We start from the raw sequence: 16,054 nt of genomic DNA, 5'->3' as shown, positions 1-16,054 counted from the left end.
TAAATTGCAGTCATGATTCATAAAACACTACAGCGTCATGATTGCTATAATCCAGGTTCAGTCCCTGACTCGATGTCAGCTCTTGGTCGGTAGATCCAGACGATTCCCTTTACCCACAATCCCCCTGCTGACTCCTTCCCCTTTCTTTCACCTGATTAGAATTTCTGCCGTGGCCTTTGGGATTGGACGATTTCAACATATTTTATTTAACTGCTTTTGTAAGCCCTAATATTCAGCAGCTGTGATCTATGGCTGAATTACAATTTTCAGGGTCAAGGAGGGACTTGGCTGTAGGAAAGGGGTGGATACAACTGCTGCGCTGGTTGGGGGGGAGTGCGTATATGTATGTGTGTTGGGGGAGGGGGGGGGGGGGTCCTGGAAAAAAAAAGAAAGAAAAAAAAACAGAAGAGGGAAGGAAGAATCTCACGAGTTGTGTTTAAAAATGAATGAGAAAATGGGTAATCCCAGAGTCACAGCATGAAAAGAGGGAAAATCAATATGGCCTCTCAGTTCACTGGGGCCCTCGCAAGTCCTTGAGATGAACAAAAAGTTGTGCATTTTGTTGCCACATCCATACGTCTCAATAGAGAGGTGTGTGTTTTGTGTGTGTGTGTGTACAGTAAGCCTGTCTGTTTTAGGAGATGTGTGTGTGTGTGTGCGAGGCTGCATGTGCAGTCGAGAGGCTGCCTGCGAGGTTTTTCTGGGAAAGTTCGGTTCGTAATTTGGGGGTGAGAGAGAATAACGGGAGTCAATGAGACTCGTAAACTTTTACCCAGCTTGTTCCAACTCCACAACTGGTCAGAAAACATCTGTCCGTCTAATGAGAAACCGATATCGACACATACCAGGACGTGAGTCACTATTTTTCCGGGAGGCGGAGGGATATGAGAGGACATCATGCAGGGTCTGTGACCTTTGGACTCCCGATTCTATTGACCCCATGCGTTAGCCTGAAGCAGACCCCCCTCATAAGAAGCCAAATCCACTTCCTGGCCTACGTAGGAAACCGGGCTGGCGAGCTCTGGGATTGGATGCCCTCTTATGAATAATTAATTGCCACCAACCATTTGAGGCGGAGGTTTCCTAGAGGGGGGGAGTCGGTAACAGGCTGCTGGGGGTATTGGCGAGGGGGGGCTTTCTTTCCCAGACAATGCAAACACACATTCCTGCCTCTCATCCAACCGCCCTTCCATCTCACCTGCACGTCTCGGCTCTAAGCTCACACCTCCATCCATCCCTCTGTCTGTCCGTCCACCCATCCCACCCCCCACTCCACCACCACCACCACCACCACCACTTCTCCTCCGTGCTGTCATGCTAAGCGATGCCCCCACCCTCCCTCCCCCTCCTCAGTTGATTAGCGAGCTCTTCAGTAGCCTGTCATGGCGGATGTGCTCCATCAAAGCTGATCGACTCCCCGTTTTTCCAGAAAGATGTCGCGGGTTATCAGCGCACGCTCAGATCTCCGGCTACGGGAGGAGCGTGACTGGCAGGCCGTCTTTTGAAGACAGTGATTCCTCCACTGATGCCTCCCAGTTGGAAATTTAGAATCGTGTCTGTTAAGACACCGTATGCAAAGTAAATTAGTGTACGGGGGCAAAACCCGACTAAACCCTCCTCTCTTTGGACGTCCAGGCCACTGAGTGCCTCCGAGGCAACCTCACCTCCTTTGCACTCATTCCCACTTTTTCTTCTCATTTGTCTCTCGCTAGCGTTCGTGCTCTTTAAAAAAAAAAATGGACGGCAACAGAGCAGAAACTAAAGTGAACCAAACGGGCTATGAATTGAATAATAAAAAGCATGAATTTCACATTTCAAACCTCACAAATGATCTTTAACGATGACTGTCGCAGACATTTAGACACAGTCCGTATTTAACTGAAAGAGCAAAGGTCACAGCAATACTGACAAATAAATAAATGTACGCCGAAGCTTCTGCCACCTTAATACAGCTCCATTTTCTCCTACTCCCCATTATCATGCAAATGACATTGCTGGTTACAACTGTATGTCTTTGTAGTGGTAAAGTGTTAATTTCAGTTCAAAGGCGGAGGCAGTATTCTACAGGGAGAGAGATGGAGATGGAGATGGAGGGATAGAGGAGGAGGGGGCGTGCCGAGTGGTTTAGCCTGGCTCAGCCTAGCTCTGACCCGGCTCTTTGTGTTTCTATTGTCTCTGTGGCAAAACAGACTGATTCTAGGCTTGGTGTGCCCTTAAAAATACAAAAAAAGAAGGCACTGCTATTGGTTTGAAAATCAGATCCCGGCTTTCCCTCCTCACTTCCAGAGTGGATCCTCCCAGAGTGCTTTGCGTCTGCTCGGTCATAGCTTTTGGCGGCTAGAGGAGGGAAATGCAACCTGTGACACAAGTGTCGTGGTTACTGAGACTCCTCACTGCTCTAATGACGGATGTTAAACAGCACCAGCACTGACAGAGATAACGGAAGCCATCTTTATAGTTTCTTGAATGAAACGAAAGTTCCTGGTCGACGCGAAAGGATCGACACGAACACTGACCTAGCCTTTCACGCCAAGCCCATCTCGACCACGGGGGCGGACACATCCTGCACGCACATGCATACAAACATCCATGTATGTACGGCTGCTCCAATAATGGGGGGCATTGTCATTTCTTTCACAAACACCATTAAAACGGTCGACGGCGCTGATGGGGGGCGAAAAGCAAAAGACGGATAAAGAGCCGAGGAGAGAAAGAAAGCCATTCTGCTCGGATTGGTGGCGTGTACAAACGGAGAACATGGCTCCTCTTCTAACAGCCACACACTGGAGCGTGTGTGTCTCTTTTTTATGGCGGGAGGGGCGGCGGCGTCCACCATACGTGCGGCGGAGCATGTGCGCTTTTTCTGTGTGCGCTGAATCAAACAGTAGAAGATTCATTGTAGTTCTCAAACAGTGGCATTGTGGGTTTTTTTATTGGGTAACTGTTGTTGCAGGGCCTGGTTTCATACGTGTGTGTGTGTTCAGGGGGGATGGGGGGGGGGGGCAGCATTGTTGCCACTCCTGGAGACGAGCGCGCCCACCCTCCCCGCCGTGATCCCACCACTGGAGAGGTTTATCCCGTTTAAGGCCCGCCCTTCGCCGGGGGACAAACAGCTCAAACGACGCTTGTCACAATCCCTCGTGGTCTTAAACAGAGGTTCCCCCTGATGAGGAACCTTCGTTTAAAAAAAAAAACCTACTAGAAAGCACCAAAAGAGCAAGAGGAATGACTGTTGAGCTGGCAAGAGGGATGTTAGCGAGACGGAGCTGACGCAAGACGGAGTTGTAGAAGATGATTCCTCTGGAAAGTCGTTTCCGCTGATGAAATAAGAGACCCACAAAGCTGTATGATCACTTGTGTTATCATTACCGCATCGAGCGACGACGAGGATCTGAATGGGATGGTAATGCTTCAGCTCTCGCAGGACAGTCATGCTGAGGACGTGGTCGGTGTGGGGAATGAACACCCAACGACTCCTACCTCTCCCTGGCAAACGGGAGAAGGCGGTGAGAGCTTCAGAATCACTTTTCAGACATCAAATAATTAATTGCCCCCCCCCCCCCCTCCCCTCCCACTTTTCTCTCCCGGTGTCTGTATGGAAGACACAGCTCCAGTCACTTAAGGAGGGTTAACACCCGTCTAAATTAAATATTAAAAGGTGTCTGTACCTGCTGCTATTGTTGCCCCTTGGAATAAGATTTAACCTATTTTTGACAAGTTTTCATCCTCAGCCTTCTGCGGTGAGACGCTTGTCGAAAACCAAATCAGCGAATTGGGAGGAAAGGGGGGGGTGCATTGATGAATAATCTAGTTCATATTCCAACGACACCCGCCGCTCAGAGTGAGAGAAAGAAAGGGATGAAGAGAGGGAGATGGGCAGGTGGAGAAAGAGAGGGATGGACAGAGGAGGGGGAGATAAAAGCTGGGGGAAAGCGAGGGACGAGTAAAGAGGAAAAAAGGAGAAAAAGAGGGGGGGGGGGGGGTGGCAGATGATAGCAGACGTCTGCCAAGGTATCACATGACAGTGCTCCTGTTTAAATAATAAAACAGGACGGGGGGTTCTAAACAAATCGTTATCTTCCCACCTCCATGCATCCTGCCTTCCCTCTGCCCCTCCCTCCACTTCCCCCGCTTTTAAAAAAAACTTGTTTTAATGCCATTTCTTAATGAACATAATAGCTCGGCGCTAATAATGAAAAGAAAATAAAAACATCTGAAAACGCGGAGGGGCCCCCGAGTTGTCGCCGGCACTCAATTATTTCCTTGTCAAGTGGGTCTGTTTTTAATGAGGCCCTGTGGGACTGACGTCTGTCAGTCAGCCCTGACTTTTTGACACCATTACAACTTCAAATAGAAAGCCGCCGCCACGCTGCCTTCCACCGCTCACTCGCTAGCTACCGCTCATCTGACAGGCTGGGGGGGGGGGGGGGGGGGGGGGGGGGGGAGAAAAGGTGGCAGGAGAGGTAGAGAGAAGGGGGAGAGGGATGGGGAGGGAGAGAAGAGAGAGGCGGAGGAGAGAGCACGTAGGTAGGCTACACGTGCACGCTCGTGTGCCGTGCACTGGGTGAAAAAACAATCACTAAGGGTCATTACCAGATGAGGTTTGTCAAACCCCCCCCTCGCCCCCTACCTCCATGCTTCCTCGTTCACTTCCTCCCTTCGCCCTCCTCTTCGCCTCCTTCCCTTTTTCATTATTCCTCCACTTTAATGATAAGTCTTGGTGGGTCGGCCCCGCATGGGACGGTCAGAGGCACACTATTTTGTTGGCCATTAATTTGAGGCTTTGAAGCAGACGGCGGCGCTGCGGCGAGCGAGGGCCTGTGAAATGGTGGTCGGTGGGAGGGGGGGTGGGGGGGAGGCTCACCACGCCGACACCCCCGCATCTTCCAAAATGAAGACCGTGGCCCTGAAACAGAATAGCAAATGCCCTCGCCGGGAACCAACACAACGACCACAGGAGACACGTGCACACTCCAATACACTGTGTGTGTGTGTGTGTGTGTGTGTGTGTGTGTGTTTGGCATGCACAACATTACCTTCATGTGTCGCAACTTCTGAAAATTCTCCAAATATGCTCTTAAATTTAGATTTTCCAAGACCCCCTGAAGAATGGCTTTCCCCTGAAGAATTAAACAGAAGTAAACTCACGCACACGTTTCCCTTTTTTTTTTTTTTTTCAAACACCGGCAAATGTATCACATCATAAGTCAGCGTTACAGATAAACACAGAAAACAAGGACTGCGGCACAATCTTGACAGGAATAATACAGAACAAAAAAAGTGCCAGTTCTAAAACAACTTAGATCCATTTATAAGAACAGAAGAAGAAGAAGAAGAAGAAGAAGAAAAAACAACCTTTTAAGACACAAAAACTTGAAATCGACACATTTCAGTTGGTCCTGGTGTGCAGTTTGCTTTTTATAGTCTAATCACTGAACATCCCAAAATCAAGTAAATAAACATGTGGTTGATGTTAATTCTGGAGAGCTTCTAACTTCATAAAATATACAGTTCTAACACGGAAAACATTAATTGCATTTTTAAATAAATAGTAACAGAATCACTTGTATTGAGAGCAAAACACTATACATGATGCAGATTTCATTGTTATTACATAGAGTATGACGCCTTTAATATTTCACAATGAGAGATACATTTAAAAAAAAGTCTGCGGGGATGAGTTTGTGTGTTGCAGGGGACTTTTACCAAATGTGGATATTGAAGTTATGAAGATGAAGAAACCGTTTTCTGTATTGTATCTATGCATGTGCCAAGGTTAGTGTCAGTTCCGTTTGTATTTAAAAAAAAACATATTTATATATATTCATATAACAGTAGATTTCGTTTCATTTTTCCTCCCTCTCCAAACTTTCCTGAAATGTTCACGTATTCTTTTCTTAAACGCGGCGATTTGAAAAGAAACAATCCGTTTTTCACCTTGATCGACGGAGCCGTTCGTCGAAAACTGACCTCAACCTTTTTTTGAGCGCATCCTCTCCTTTCAAGGCTGCGCCACTCCGTCTATTTTGGGCTCAGCTGAGCTTTTTAAAGAAGTAGTGTGAGCAACGTATCTTATCTGAAGGCACCCACCTCTGTGCTGTTGGAGCTACGTGAGGAACAGCTGAATCATTTAGTTACAGAAGCTCGTACTTGTTGGGGGGGGGGGGGGGGGGGGGGTCCATGACTGTCACTCATGCACATGCGGACATACATATGTGTGCTGTCTTCCTCTCTCTCTCCATCTCTCATCCTGGATAACACTTGACCCGCCTCCATCACAAGAGGAAGAAGAAAAAATACATCTACATATCTGAATCTGAGTTACAAAAACAAAAATCCCCAGGCCTCGTTCACCTGGGGACAGGATGGGCTGCAGAACCCTGCTGAGGACGCCGCCATGAAAAATAGTACCCATCATAAAAACATCTCCCCCTATTCTTGTCCCAGGAGATGGACGAGAGAGCCCCGACAGAGAGGGAGAGAGAGAGAGAGAACAAAACTGAGAAGAAAGAACAAGAAAAGAAAGAGAAATGGAAGCGCAAAGTGGAAAGTAAAGGTAGAGAGGGACAGAAAGAGAGAAAGAAACAGTGAACAGGAAAGGTGAAAGAGATCGGAGAAAAAAAAAAGCACCCTGTCAGGCGTTGGAAACAGTGATTCATGGGGACCATTTGTCCTAATTACAGCAGAACAACGCTTTTGTCGCTATTAATCACAGGCGTGTGTGTGTTTGTATTTGTGTCAGGGGAGTGTGTGTGTGTGTGTGTGTGTGTGTGTGTGGAGGGGAGATCAGTGGCCTCGCAGATTGAAATAGATGGCCAGGATGATGGTGAGAAGGATGATGGCTCCGAGGATGAAGACCAGGACGCGGTTCTGGATGATCCTGCAGGACAGAGAGACGGGAGAAAAGAGAACAGGACGTGAGGCCCGGGGGTTCACGGGAGTCACGTTCTGCAGCGAACGCGTAAAACAGTCACACGTTTATGTGCGGACTAAATGACCGGCCATCGAGTGGAGGCTTATCCTGTTTAATAGCTACCATGAGGTCTGCATACATGCTGTTTACTGGTATACAATCACTGGCGTCGCAATACCTTCAACACTGCAAACACACTCGTGTAAAAATACCTTCGTGGCGTCCAGTGTACACACATTATATATATTATATTATATTTATATATATATATAAAAACATACAGAGCGCTTGTAAACAAGCATGACAAAATCGCATGCACGCACAAACACAGACGCGGAAACTTTATTTGCACAATAAAGTGGAAAAAGTGGCTCGCTCGTCTCCTGGAGGTAATAAAAATCACTGAATTACTGATGGAATTTGCCATAAAACGACTGACTCTTTACCGCATTTAAATTTTCCCACTGTGACCTAAGTCAACTTGACAAGGGGGGGGGTGGGGGGCTTTGAACCAAAAACACACAGAGCTGGGAAACGGGAGGAGAGAGAGAGAGACGAGTTACAGTTCGAGAGCGTGTGCAACTCCAAAAATTCTCCAGAGTTTGCATCACCACACACACACACACACACACACACACACACACACACACACACACACACACACACACACACACACACACACACACACACACACACACACACACACACACACACACTCAAACTCCGAACCCTCCGCTGCTCCTGACAAATGAGAGAATTATCACATTTGCTGACATGTGGAGGGGTGGAGGAGAGGCCGAGGAGGGGAGCACTGTCCACTTCTCTAAGCAGGAGATGAATAGCCCATGCTGTGGGCCATTTATCACCGGGGAAGGGGGGTGGGGGTGGGGGGGCTAGCTGGTTGCTCAGTCACCCTGCTACCCTCTAAAGCCCAAGTCTGAGTCCGACACACCAGTCCAGCTCACAGCCCTCCTCTAGTCCACCAGCTCGGACCTGCAGTAGCCGTAGCAGTAACAAAAATGGATCACATCGTGCCTTTATGCCATTTCCTGTGTCTACTGTGCAAAAAGGACTCTCCAGCCATGTATTAAAAAAAATGGTAGAGGGGAAAGAGACTTATTAGCCATAATTTGCTCATAGACTTCAATACAATCCTTCTTGTTTTTCCAACTAGAGGAGTCGACCCCTGATGGCCATTAGGAAAAAAAAAGGCAAGTTTAAAGGACTTCCACACTCGCTTCACTCTTCAGACCCAGAGGTTTCGCCGCCTGGATAACACCAGAGAGCTCATTACAACTACTGTTTGTAAGTAGCACTGCTTTATAAGTAGACAGTTTATCCTTGAATAAATGCATACATTATCATGAAAGTGTCATGTGGTATAAAGTTAACCACGTCTATGCAACACACGAAACCGGCCGTGGTACGTTTTCATGTCCCGCTCCTGTCTTAAACCATGCTGAGTCACCCTTAAACCACATGATAGTAATAAAGGGAAACATCAATCTGTTTATGTCACATGGTCTATGTTGTGGTAAGGAGCATTAGCGATGCCATAATGAAGCGGAGATGATTGGCTGAAGCCAGCTGGGGAGGAGATCCCACTGAAACGCTAATCAGAGCTCGCTAGGCAAGGCCACGTCTTCCCCTATTAATTGACATTCATTATTTACGATGATTATTTATCCAAGCCAAATACCCAGAGGAGGAGCGAGTGTGTGTGTGTGTGTGTGTGTGTGTGTGTGTGTGTGTGTGTGTGTGTGTGTGTGTGTGCGCTGGGAGAATCCAGATCGCTTTGTGTTGTTTGTCTTCAGCTGGGGAAAAGAGGGGAGTGTGACTCAAGGCCTGGGGGGTGAAACGCTGAACAGGAAGTTAGTTTTAGTCTCATGGATGAGGAACCCAGGTGCTAGGAGAGATGTGGGGGGGAGGTAGGGGACAGTTCTTAAAAAAAATAAATAAATAAAAAAATGCATTCATTAAAAGGAGTGTGATTTGGTGGCAGACAACGCTGAATAACTTCAAACACTTAAATGTTCAAAGCAAGTGAGGAATATGACAGTGCTGGGATTCAAGAACTTTTTTTTTATTTCTTTCTCGGGGGACGGATAGTCTTAAAAAATACTTACTTTGACCTAAACTGATTCTCTGTACAGCAATCTAACAAAACACGTCTTGAAGTCTAATGTAAAGCAGCTGATCTTATTTGCGGCGACTCTTAAAAAGAAGCCCTGATGGAAATGCGGAGCTGCCCAATCAAAAAAAACTTTCGGAGGTTAAATTCGATCTTCACTTTTCTAGCAGTGCGTTTTATAACACTGTGATCAACAAAACGTCAGCGCTGAATCACGTGCTCACACTTTTCTAACGCTCGCAATAATTCAAGTGAAACTACAAGATTGTGTGACGTTTATGAACCAAGGGTCACCTATAACCCAGAGGAGCTGTAAGCACACACACACACACACACACAGGATCTAGCCAGACAGACTGGGAGGGGGGGTTACAGTCATAATTCACTTGCGCAATGATAAAAATCCATCTAAGAAATAGTGTCTCTGACACTGCAAAGAGCCACAGTGTTTCTCCTCCGACAGCTTGAGGAGCGAGGATATTGATGTCATCACTCTCCTTTAACCACGCAGGTGAGAAGGCTGGAAAGTCACTACTTATGTTGAATTATAGCCTGGACAGGAAATTATTCTTTCTGTATTGCCATCACACAAAGCGATGTGAAAAATGGACAAATAATAAAGTTTTTTTCCTCTCCGTGCGTTCGGTCTTTTTTTCCATTGGGTCACGACTGGTGTCTATAAAAAGAAAATTCCAGGGGGGCAGATCATTTTCATAATCCTCGGGACACGCCGTCATTTGTAGATTTAATCTACAGATTTATATTCCGCATCCAGCGGAGCACTTTTACGTTGAGCTCAGCAGTCAAATGAGCAGTAAAAGTAATTTTAGTTTCTGTTTCAAATGCCTCAGGGAAGATAGGCAGCTAGAATAAAACTTACCCCACAAATACCCCCCCGCAACCCCCTCAAAAATGAAAAAAAAAAAAAAAAATCCCCAAAATTGGGAGGTAGGAGAGTGAAGAACATGGTTTTACTCTGCCGTATGGTTGATCCCATCCTGACACGTGGCCAGACAGAACAGAACTTATCAAACCGGATCCATCCTCCAGCCTTGACACTTGACATAGAGGTGGGGGGGTGAGGTGTAGGTGTGTGTGTGTGTGTGTGTGTGTGTGTGTGGGTGTTTTGGGATGTGTGCGTGATGCACACAGTGCACGGGTGCAGATATACATGCTGACACACACACATACACACTCCTGCACACCAAGTTGGAGAAGGCTTACCTTTCCTCCGTTCCCTATGATACTATGATCCCCAAGTATCACCCCCCCAACACGCACACGCACACACACACACACACACACACACACACACACACACACACACACACACACACACACACACACACACACACTCATCTAGGCAGACCAACAGTAACTGAGACGCCAGCCAATAACAGCACAAGATACCGGCCATTCTATTGGCTCCTAACGTTCCTTCATCGCAGGCAGCCAGTCAGCTCACACCTTACTAGATGGGAATGCACAAATATACGGCACTAATGTTAGAGAGAGAGAGAGAGAGAGACAGAGAGAGAGAGAGAGAGAGAGAGAGAGAGAGATACAAAATGATGAGTGCAAAGCAGAGCAAAAAATAAATAAAGCAAGCAGGAAGGACAGAAATGGACAATGAAGCAGCTGAGAGTGGAAAAACAAGAGAGAAATGGAGTGGAGAGACAGAAATAGAGAGGTGGAGTGAGGATAGAAAGGCAGAGAGAGAGAGAGAGAGAGAGAGAGAGAGAGAGAGAGAGAGAGAGAGAGAGAGAGAGAGAGAGAGGGGGGAAGAGAGAGAAGTCCGTTTACCCGGGGAGGCAGAGCTGGAGGAGAAGCTCCTCGGAGACAGATGAAAATAATGAGGACTTTTCTGTCAGGAAAGATTTACAAAATCGTACCAGTGTTATTAAAATTTAAAATCTCCCGTTTTTTTCCCCCTTCTTTTTCTCCCTTCCCACCCTCTTCCTCCCTCCCTCTCTTCCTTCCCCTGTTTTTTTCTCTCTCTCCTCTTCCAGCAGCACAGCCTTATTACCAGCTCTAATGAGCACCGGGATACACCTCAGCTGTGTGTGTGTGTGTGTGTGTGTGTGTGTGTGTGTGTTGGGGTCCGGGTCCCTAGCGCCAGCTCCATCAGCGCCGCAGATCCCCAAGCCCCTTCAATGACACACGTGTGTGTGTGTGTGTGTGCATCCACACAAAACAAACAAGGGGGGGGCGCACATGCTGACGCACGTGTACACACACACACACACACACACACACACACACACACACACACACACACACACACACACACACACACACACACAGCTTTTGAAGGCTCTCAGAGGTGGCTGGACATGCACACACACCTATACACACCACTCAGACAGACAGATAACACCCCTCCCCTCCCCCACCAAAACAACAACAGTCTCAGTCAGACAGACAGGAGCAGATAGGCCCAACCCTCCACAAAACACACCAGAAAACTTAGCTGCAGAGTTGCATCTCTCTGGCCCTCCCCTATCCTTCCTCTTTCCACTAGTAGACCAATAAAATAAAAATCAATGGCTGTCTGAGCCATTCTGGCTCTCCTCCCTCCAAACCCTGGGAATATACAGCATGGGAGAGGAGAGGGGGGGGAGGAGAGGGGGGGAGGGAGGGAAGGATCAATGTGTTCACAAATGGTTTGAGTGATGGACATGGAGGTGGAATGCTGGTGGGGGTAAGTCCTAACTAATGCATTGACTTGTTACCACAAACTAATACAAATAAATGTTTCATCGTGGAAGCACACACACACACACACACACACACACACACACACACACACACACACACACACACACACACACACACACACACACACACACACACACACACACACACACACACACACACACAGGTATCGGTCTGGGGCTCACACACAAACCCGCCACATGGCAATACAAAAGGTGGAGATGTGCCTGCCTTCAGTTCGAGCGGAGAAAGGTGAGAAACGTGCGACGCTTCAATCAAGCGAAATGGAAAACGAGGAAGAACGAGGCCGAGCGAGCCACAACAATCGGATCGGGTTCACGCCGCGCCGCGGAGATAATGACCTGACCCGTTTGTTGGAGCGATCTGATCCCGCCATGTATGTTCTGCCTATTGTCCCCAAGGGGGTGTTCAAGATAAATGGCGGTTTTCAGAAACACGCAGGCGCACAAACACACACAGCTGGAGTAGGTCTTTAATTAAAAGCTGTTTAGTGTAATTATTTTTGAGCCCCCGACATCATGTAATTCCCTTAAGACAAACAATATTTAAGAACTCACACTAAAGATAGATTGTATCTCAGTAACCACAAACAATGATGTAATACTGTGTAGATGAACGTCTACCAACGCAAATCACATAATTCATGTTTCTCTCTAATCTGTTTGTAAAGAAAAAATAAAAAGACTGGAACCTTCTATCACTCCAGCTATTGATTGACAGAAACCGTGTAAAAATGTCTTATTTTATCCGAATAACCATCCAAAAAGATATTCAATTTAAAATGATATAAAACAGAGACAATCTCAGATTTCAAAACTTGGAAGAGTCGAACGTCTGGCAACGTTTTTACTGGGAAAAATGACTTGCGCAACTTATCACTGCAGCTCGAGTGCACGCAATTACATCTTTTTACTCTCCATTAAAACCAATTATGTATGTAAATAAACCTCACACAAACATTGGACAGATTGTTCCCACACATCTTTTGTCGTTCGTCTCAAAATGTAAAACTAATTCCCAAATTGAAATATTGTTGTCATTTATCTATAAGGTATTTTGCTTTGAGTACTGATCCTTAAAAAAAAGACTCAGACCTTTTTTTGACCTGTATTGACAAAAAAGAGAAAACTGACATAAAAGATGGACAGGGTTTTATTTGGAGGACGTGGTCTGAGCAAGGTATTTCATGTCAGCCTGATTCACTCCCCCTCTCTCTCTCTTTGTCTCCCACTTTACTCCCCCCCCCTCTCTTTCTACCAACTTGATGCTGGAGAACAGCACCGGGGCTCTACAAGTTCATCCATTTTTTATTGGGCGGCTAACAACCCCGGCCAGCAGCAGCCTAGACTGGGACCCGTTTCTCTCCCACCAAAGTGTTGCGATGGAGGAAGAGATGGAGGGCAGGAGAAGACTTCGGAGAGGAGGGATGGAGAGAGGGATGGAGGTAAAAGAAGGAGGAAATTCAGCGTGGGAGGAGAGCGTTGTATTTGCAAGACTGTGTGAAAAAAAAAAAGTGGTGGAAAAAAAAACGGACAGAGAAGAGGAGACGGAGAGGGAAATGGAAAAGAGACAGAGTGGGTGAAGGAGAAAGAGAGAATACATAGCAACTGTGTCTGGAATTTTGAAGAACTTTTTTTTTTTTCGCCGCCAGCAATTTTGTGTAGCTGCTGCGGTTTCTCCTCATCCCGGTATGATGTACAGGTGGCTTTTTGGAGCTCAATACATACACAGATCATTCCCCCCCGCCTGAACCCTCGCCCTCCTCCCCCGTCTTCCCTATCTCATCGCCATCTCCATCCCCTCTCTCGGACATTCGCTCCACTTATTCCAGTCGGGAGGGATATTGCTTATTTTCCACCCGCCCTTTTTCTCAACTCCTGTTTCTACTTCTTTCACTCTCGCTGGAGGGGGTGTGGCGATAGTAAGAGCATTTTTCTATTATGTTTACCCTACCTGCTTGTCACCTACGGTTTACAGTCTACAGAGCGTGTCAACAGCCCATATTTACTCTGCAATGTAGGTCGATGAACACGACCTTACTCGAGGCTTCCGCAATCACATCAGTTCACGTGCACTCATGCAGGGATATCGCATTATATTTGATCATATATTGTTGATTAATAATGCATATTCATATTGTATTAAAAATGCAATTAAGGTGGGACGCATCACTAAGTGATGCAGGTGTGAAATTGTAGCGATTTTTAAGTGCATATGTAACTCATCCGGGAGGAAACCTAGGAGGAGGATTTTGTTATGTGAGCCAAACTGTAGAAGGATGAAGTTCCCTTTGCAACTGGTCAGTGTCAAGTTTGCCTGGGATGGAAAGGACATTCAGATCCATTACTTGTGAGAACTAACCAGTTTGTCCTCGGTGTGTCTGGACTGGAATTCTGCAGAAAAACAAACATACAACCAGCGCCTTCTTTATTCCACTACAACTTGACTCGGGGATTATAAAGTAAGTATCCCTACACTCCTGATAACATGACATTCCTCCCCATTTCGCCTTCTCTGCGGAGAATTCCCAAAACACACAAAATCCCCCTTGTACACATTTCTGCAAGGGCCGAGGGCCAGCTGCAGATCCGATTACTGGCCCCGGTGAAAAAAAAAAAGGGCGTAACATTAGCCATTTGAGCTGTCGGCCTCCAAAACTATGATGTCCATAAATTTTTATTGTTTGTTCAGCATTGGAATTGCATTAAAGACGATAAATCATCCACGCGCACACTGCTGCTCCCCCGTTTTTTTTTTCTTCTTTTTTAGCAAAGGAAGAAAAGGAAATGAGACAGGAGGAGCAGAGCTGGGAAGCTTAGGGAGCGTAGGACACCTGAGGCAGCAGTTAATGGCATCTGCATGCTGTGTTACTGGTACATCATAGTGACACAGATGGAGTGAGAAAGTGACTAACGTATCGCACAGTGTGTCTTAATCTAATTATTGCATGGCTTTTTTTCCTCGACATAACTTTTCAAAGCGAGTGTTTTCATTACTTTTACGGAAAAACACTAGGATGTTAGCATTCGTGTCGAGGGAAGCAGGGAGTAACACATCGACAGACACCTGACACCAAGTCTTTTATTGTGAAATTTGACCCGACGTCTTCAAGCTTTGGAAATATTTGGACTCGGTGTAAAAATAGTCACGACACAAAAGACTTCCATGAGGTTAAAAACAATTTAAAGATGTGGGAATAAGGAAAAAGGACAGGATATATATTTCCTTATCGTGCCTGGACTCCCATAGTTATTCGTTTAAACAGTTTTTTACAAGTTGGAATCAAAGCACATATCTTCACAAGGACTTGTCACAACAGCTTCGTTTCGTGAGGTGCCTTAAACTGGTTTGGCGCTCAAAACAAACCCATTCATCAGATAAATGCTTTAAACTGGTCGGGGCCCTAAAGAGACGTCTGTTTACAAGTCGAGGACAAAGAGCCGATGAGGATATTAGTGTTTACGTCTGAGGCTTTTTTATTAACGGGTTAGGAAGCTCCTCCGCGTGCTGTTTGTTTGCCTTTTTAAATCTACTCTCCAAATATTTTTGCTTCGAGTCCCGTGTGGTTTTCGCTCTGCATCCTGTGCGTCTCCAGATACGGATGATGTTGCAACGTTGCCCACCAGCGTGGACACAAACACATCAACACACACACGGAAACATACAAGTACACACACACCCACGCACGCTGACCCTCTTCTTATACGAATGTACAAAGAGCTTGCATTGGCCGAGTCAAAACCCATGTTTCGCCTGCAAACATTCCTTCACATGTAAGTTGAAGAATAAAACATTTTCCGTGACAAAGTTTGTTCACATCATCTTTCTGGAAAGTGTGCATCTCTGCCCGCATCAATTTTACATGCCTATAAGAAAAGAAAAGTACTGGTTTAAAGATCCATTATGTTTTTTACATGATTCTACATAAACGTCCGCATTAGCAGCCTATAATCTAAAAAGTGACTTTAAATGACTGGAGTGAACCATATGCATCTTATCTTCAGTGTGGCTCATAAGAATCTGCATTTTAAAGGCCAGTAATTGGCTTTTCGGGGGATCCATACACAGAAATGGATTTCCCTTCATGTATAATCATCTGAAACTAAGAATCATTGTGTTTTTCGTAAGTTTAGAGCCCTTCAGTTAAAAAAAAAGGGAGTGGGTCCTCTTCATGGAGTCCACCAACACGCTTGTGAAACTGCAGTAATGCGAGCCGCAGGGTGCCAAACCGTGGTACTGCCAGCCACCGTCTGACTTCAGCTGCTCTTAAAGTA

At 46.2% G+C, this 16,054-nt stretch overlaps 1 protein-coding gene across 4 annotated transcripts in view; it reads right to left on the bottom strand.

Moving 5' to 3' along the window:
* Positions 1–5,140: 5,140 nt before the first annotated feature.
* vti1a (vesicle transport through interaction with t-SNAREs 1A) overlaps positions 5,141–16,054 on the bottom strand; it is a 107,471-nt gene continuing 96,557 nt past the window's right edge. The window contains exon 9 of one of the 4 annotated variants that reach the window (XM_084040605.1): positions 5,141–6,880. Coding sequence is in view for 2 of the 4 variants with exons in the window: in XM_084040603.1 (XP_083896729.1) it covers positions 6,787–6,880 (94 nt within the window). In the remaining 2 variants the exon portion in view is untranslated. The remainder of the gene's footprint in view (positions 6,881–16,054) is intronic. The other 3 variants (XM_084040606.1, XM_084040603.1, XM_084040604.1) reach the window with 3 other exon arrangements.

This window comes from Eutrigla gurnardus (genome assembly GCF_963514095.1).
Source record: "Eutrigla gurnardus genome assembly, chromosome: 22".
NCBI classification, from domain to species: Eukaryota; Metazoa; Chordata; class Actinopteri; order Perciformes; family Triglidae; genus Eutrigla; species Eutrigla gurnardus.
Note: the sequence above shows the minus strand (reverse complement) of the source record. Positions and strands in the feature narration are given on the sequence as shown.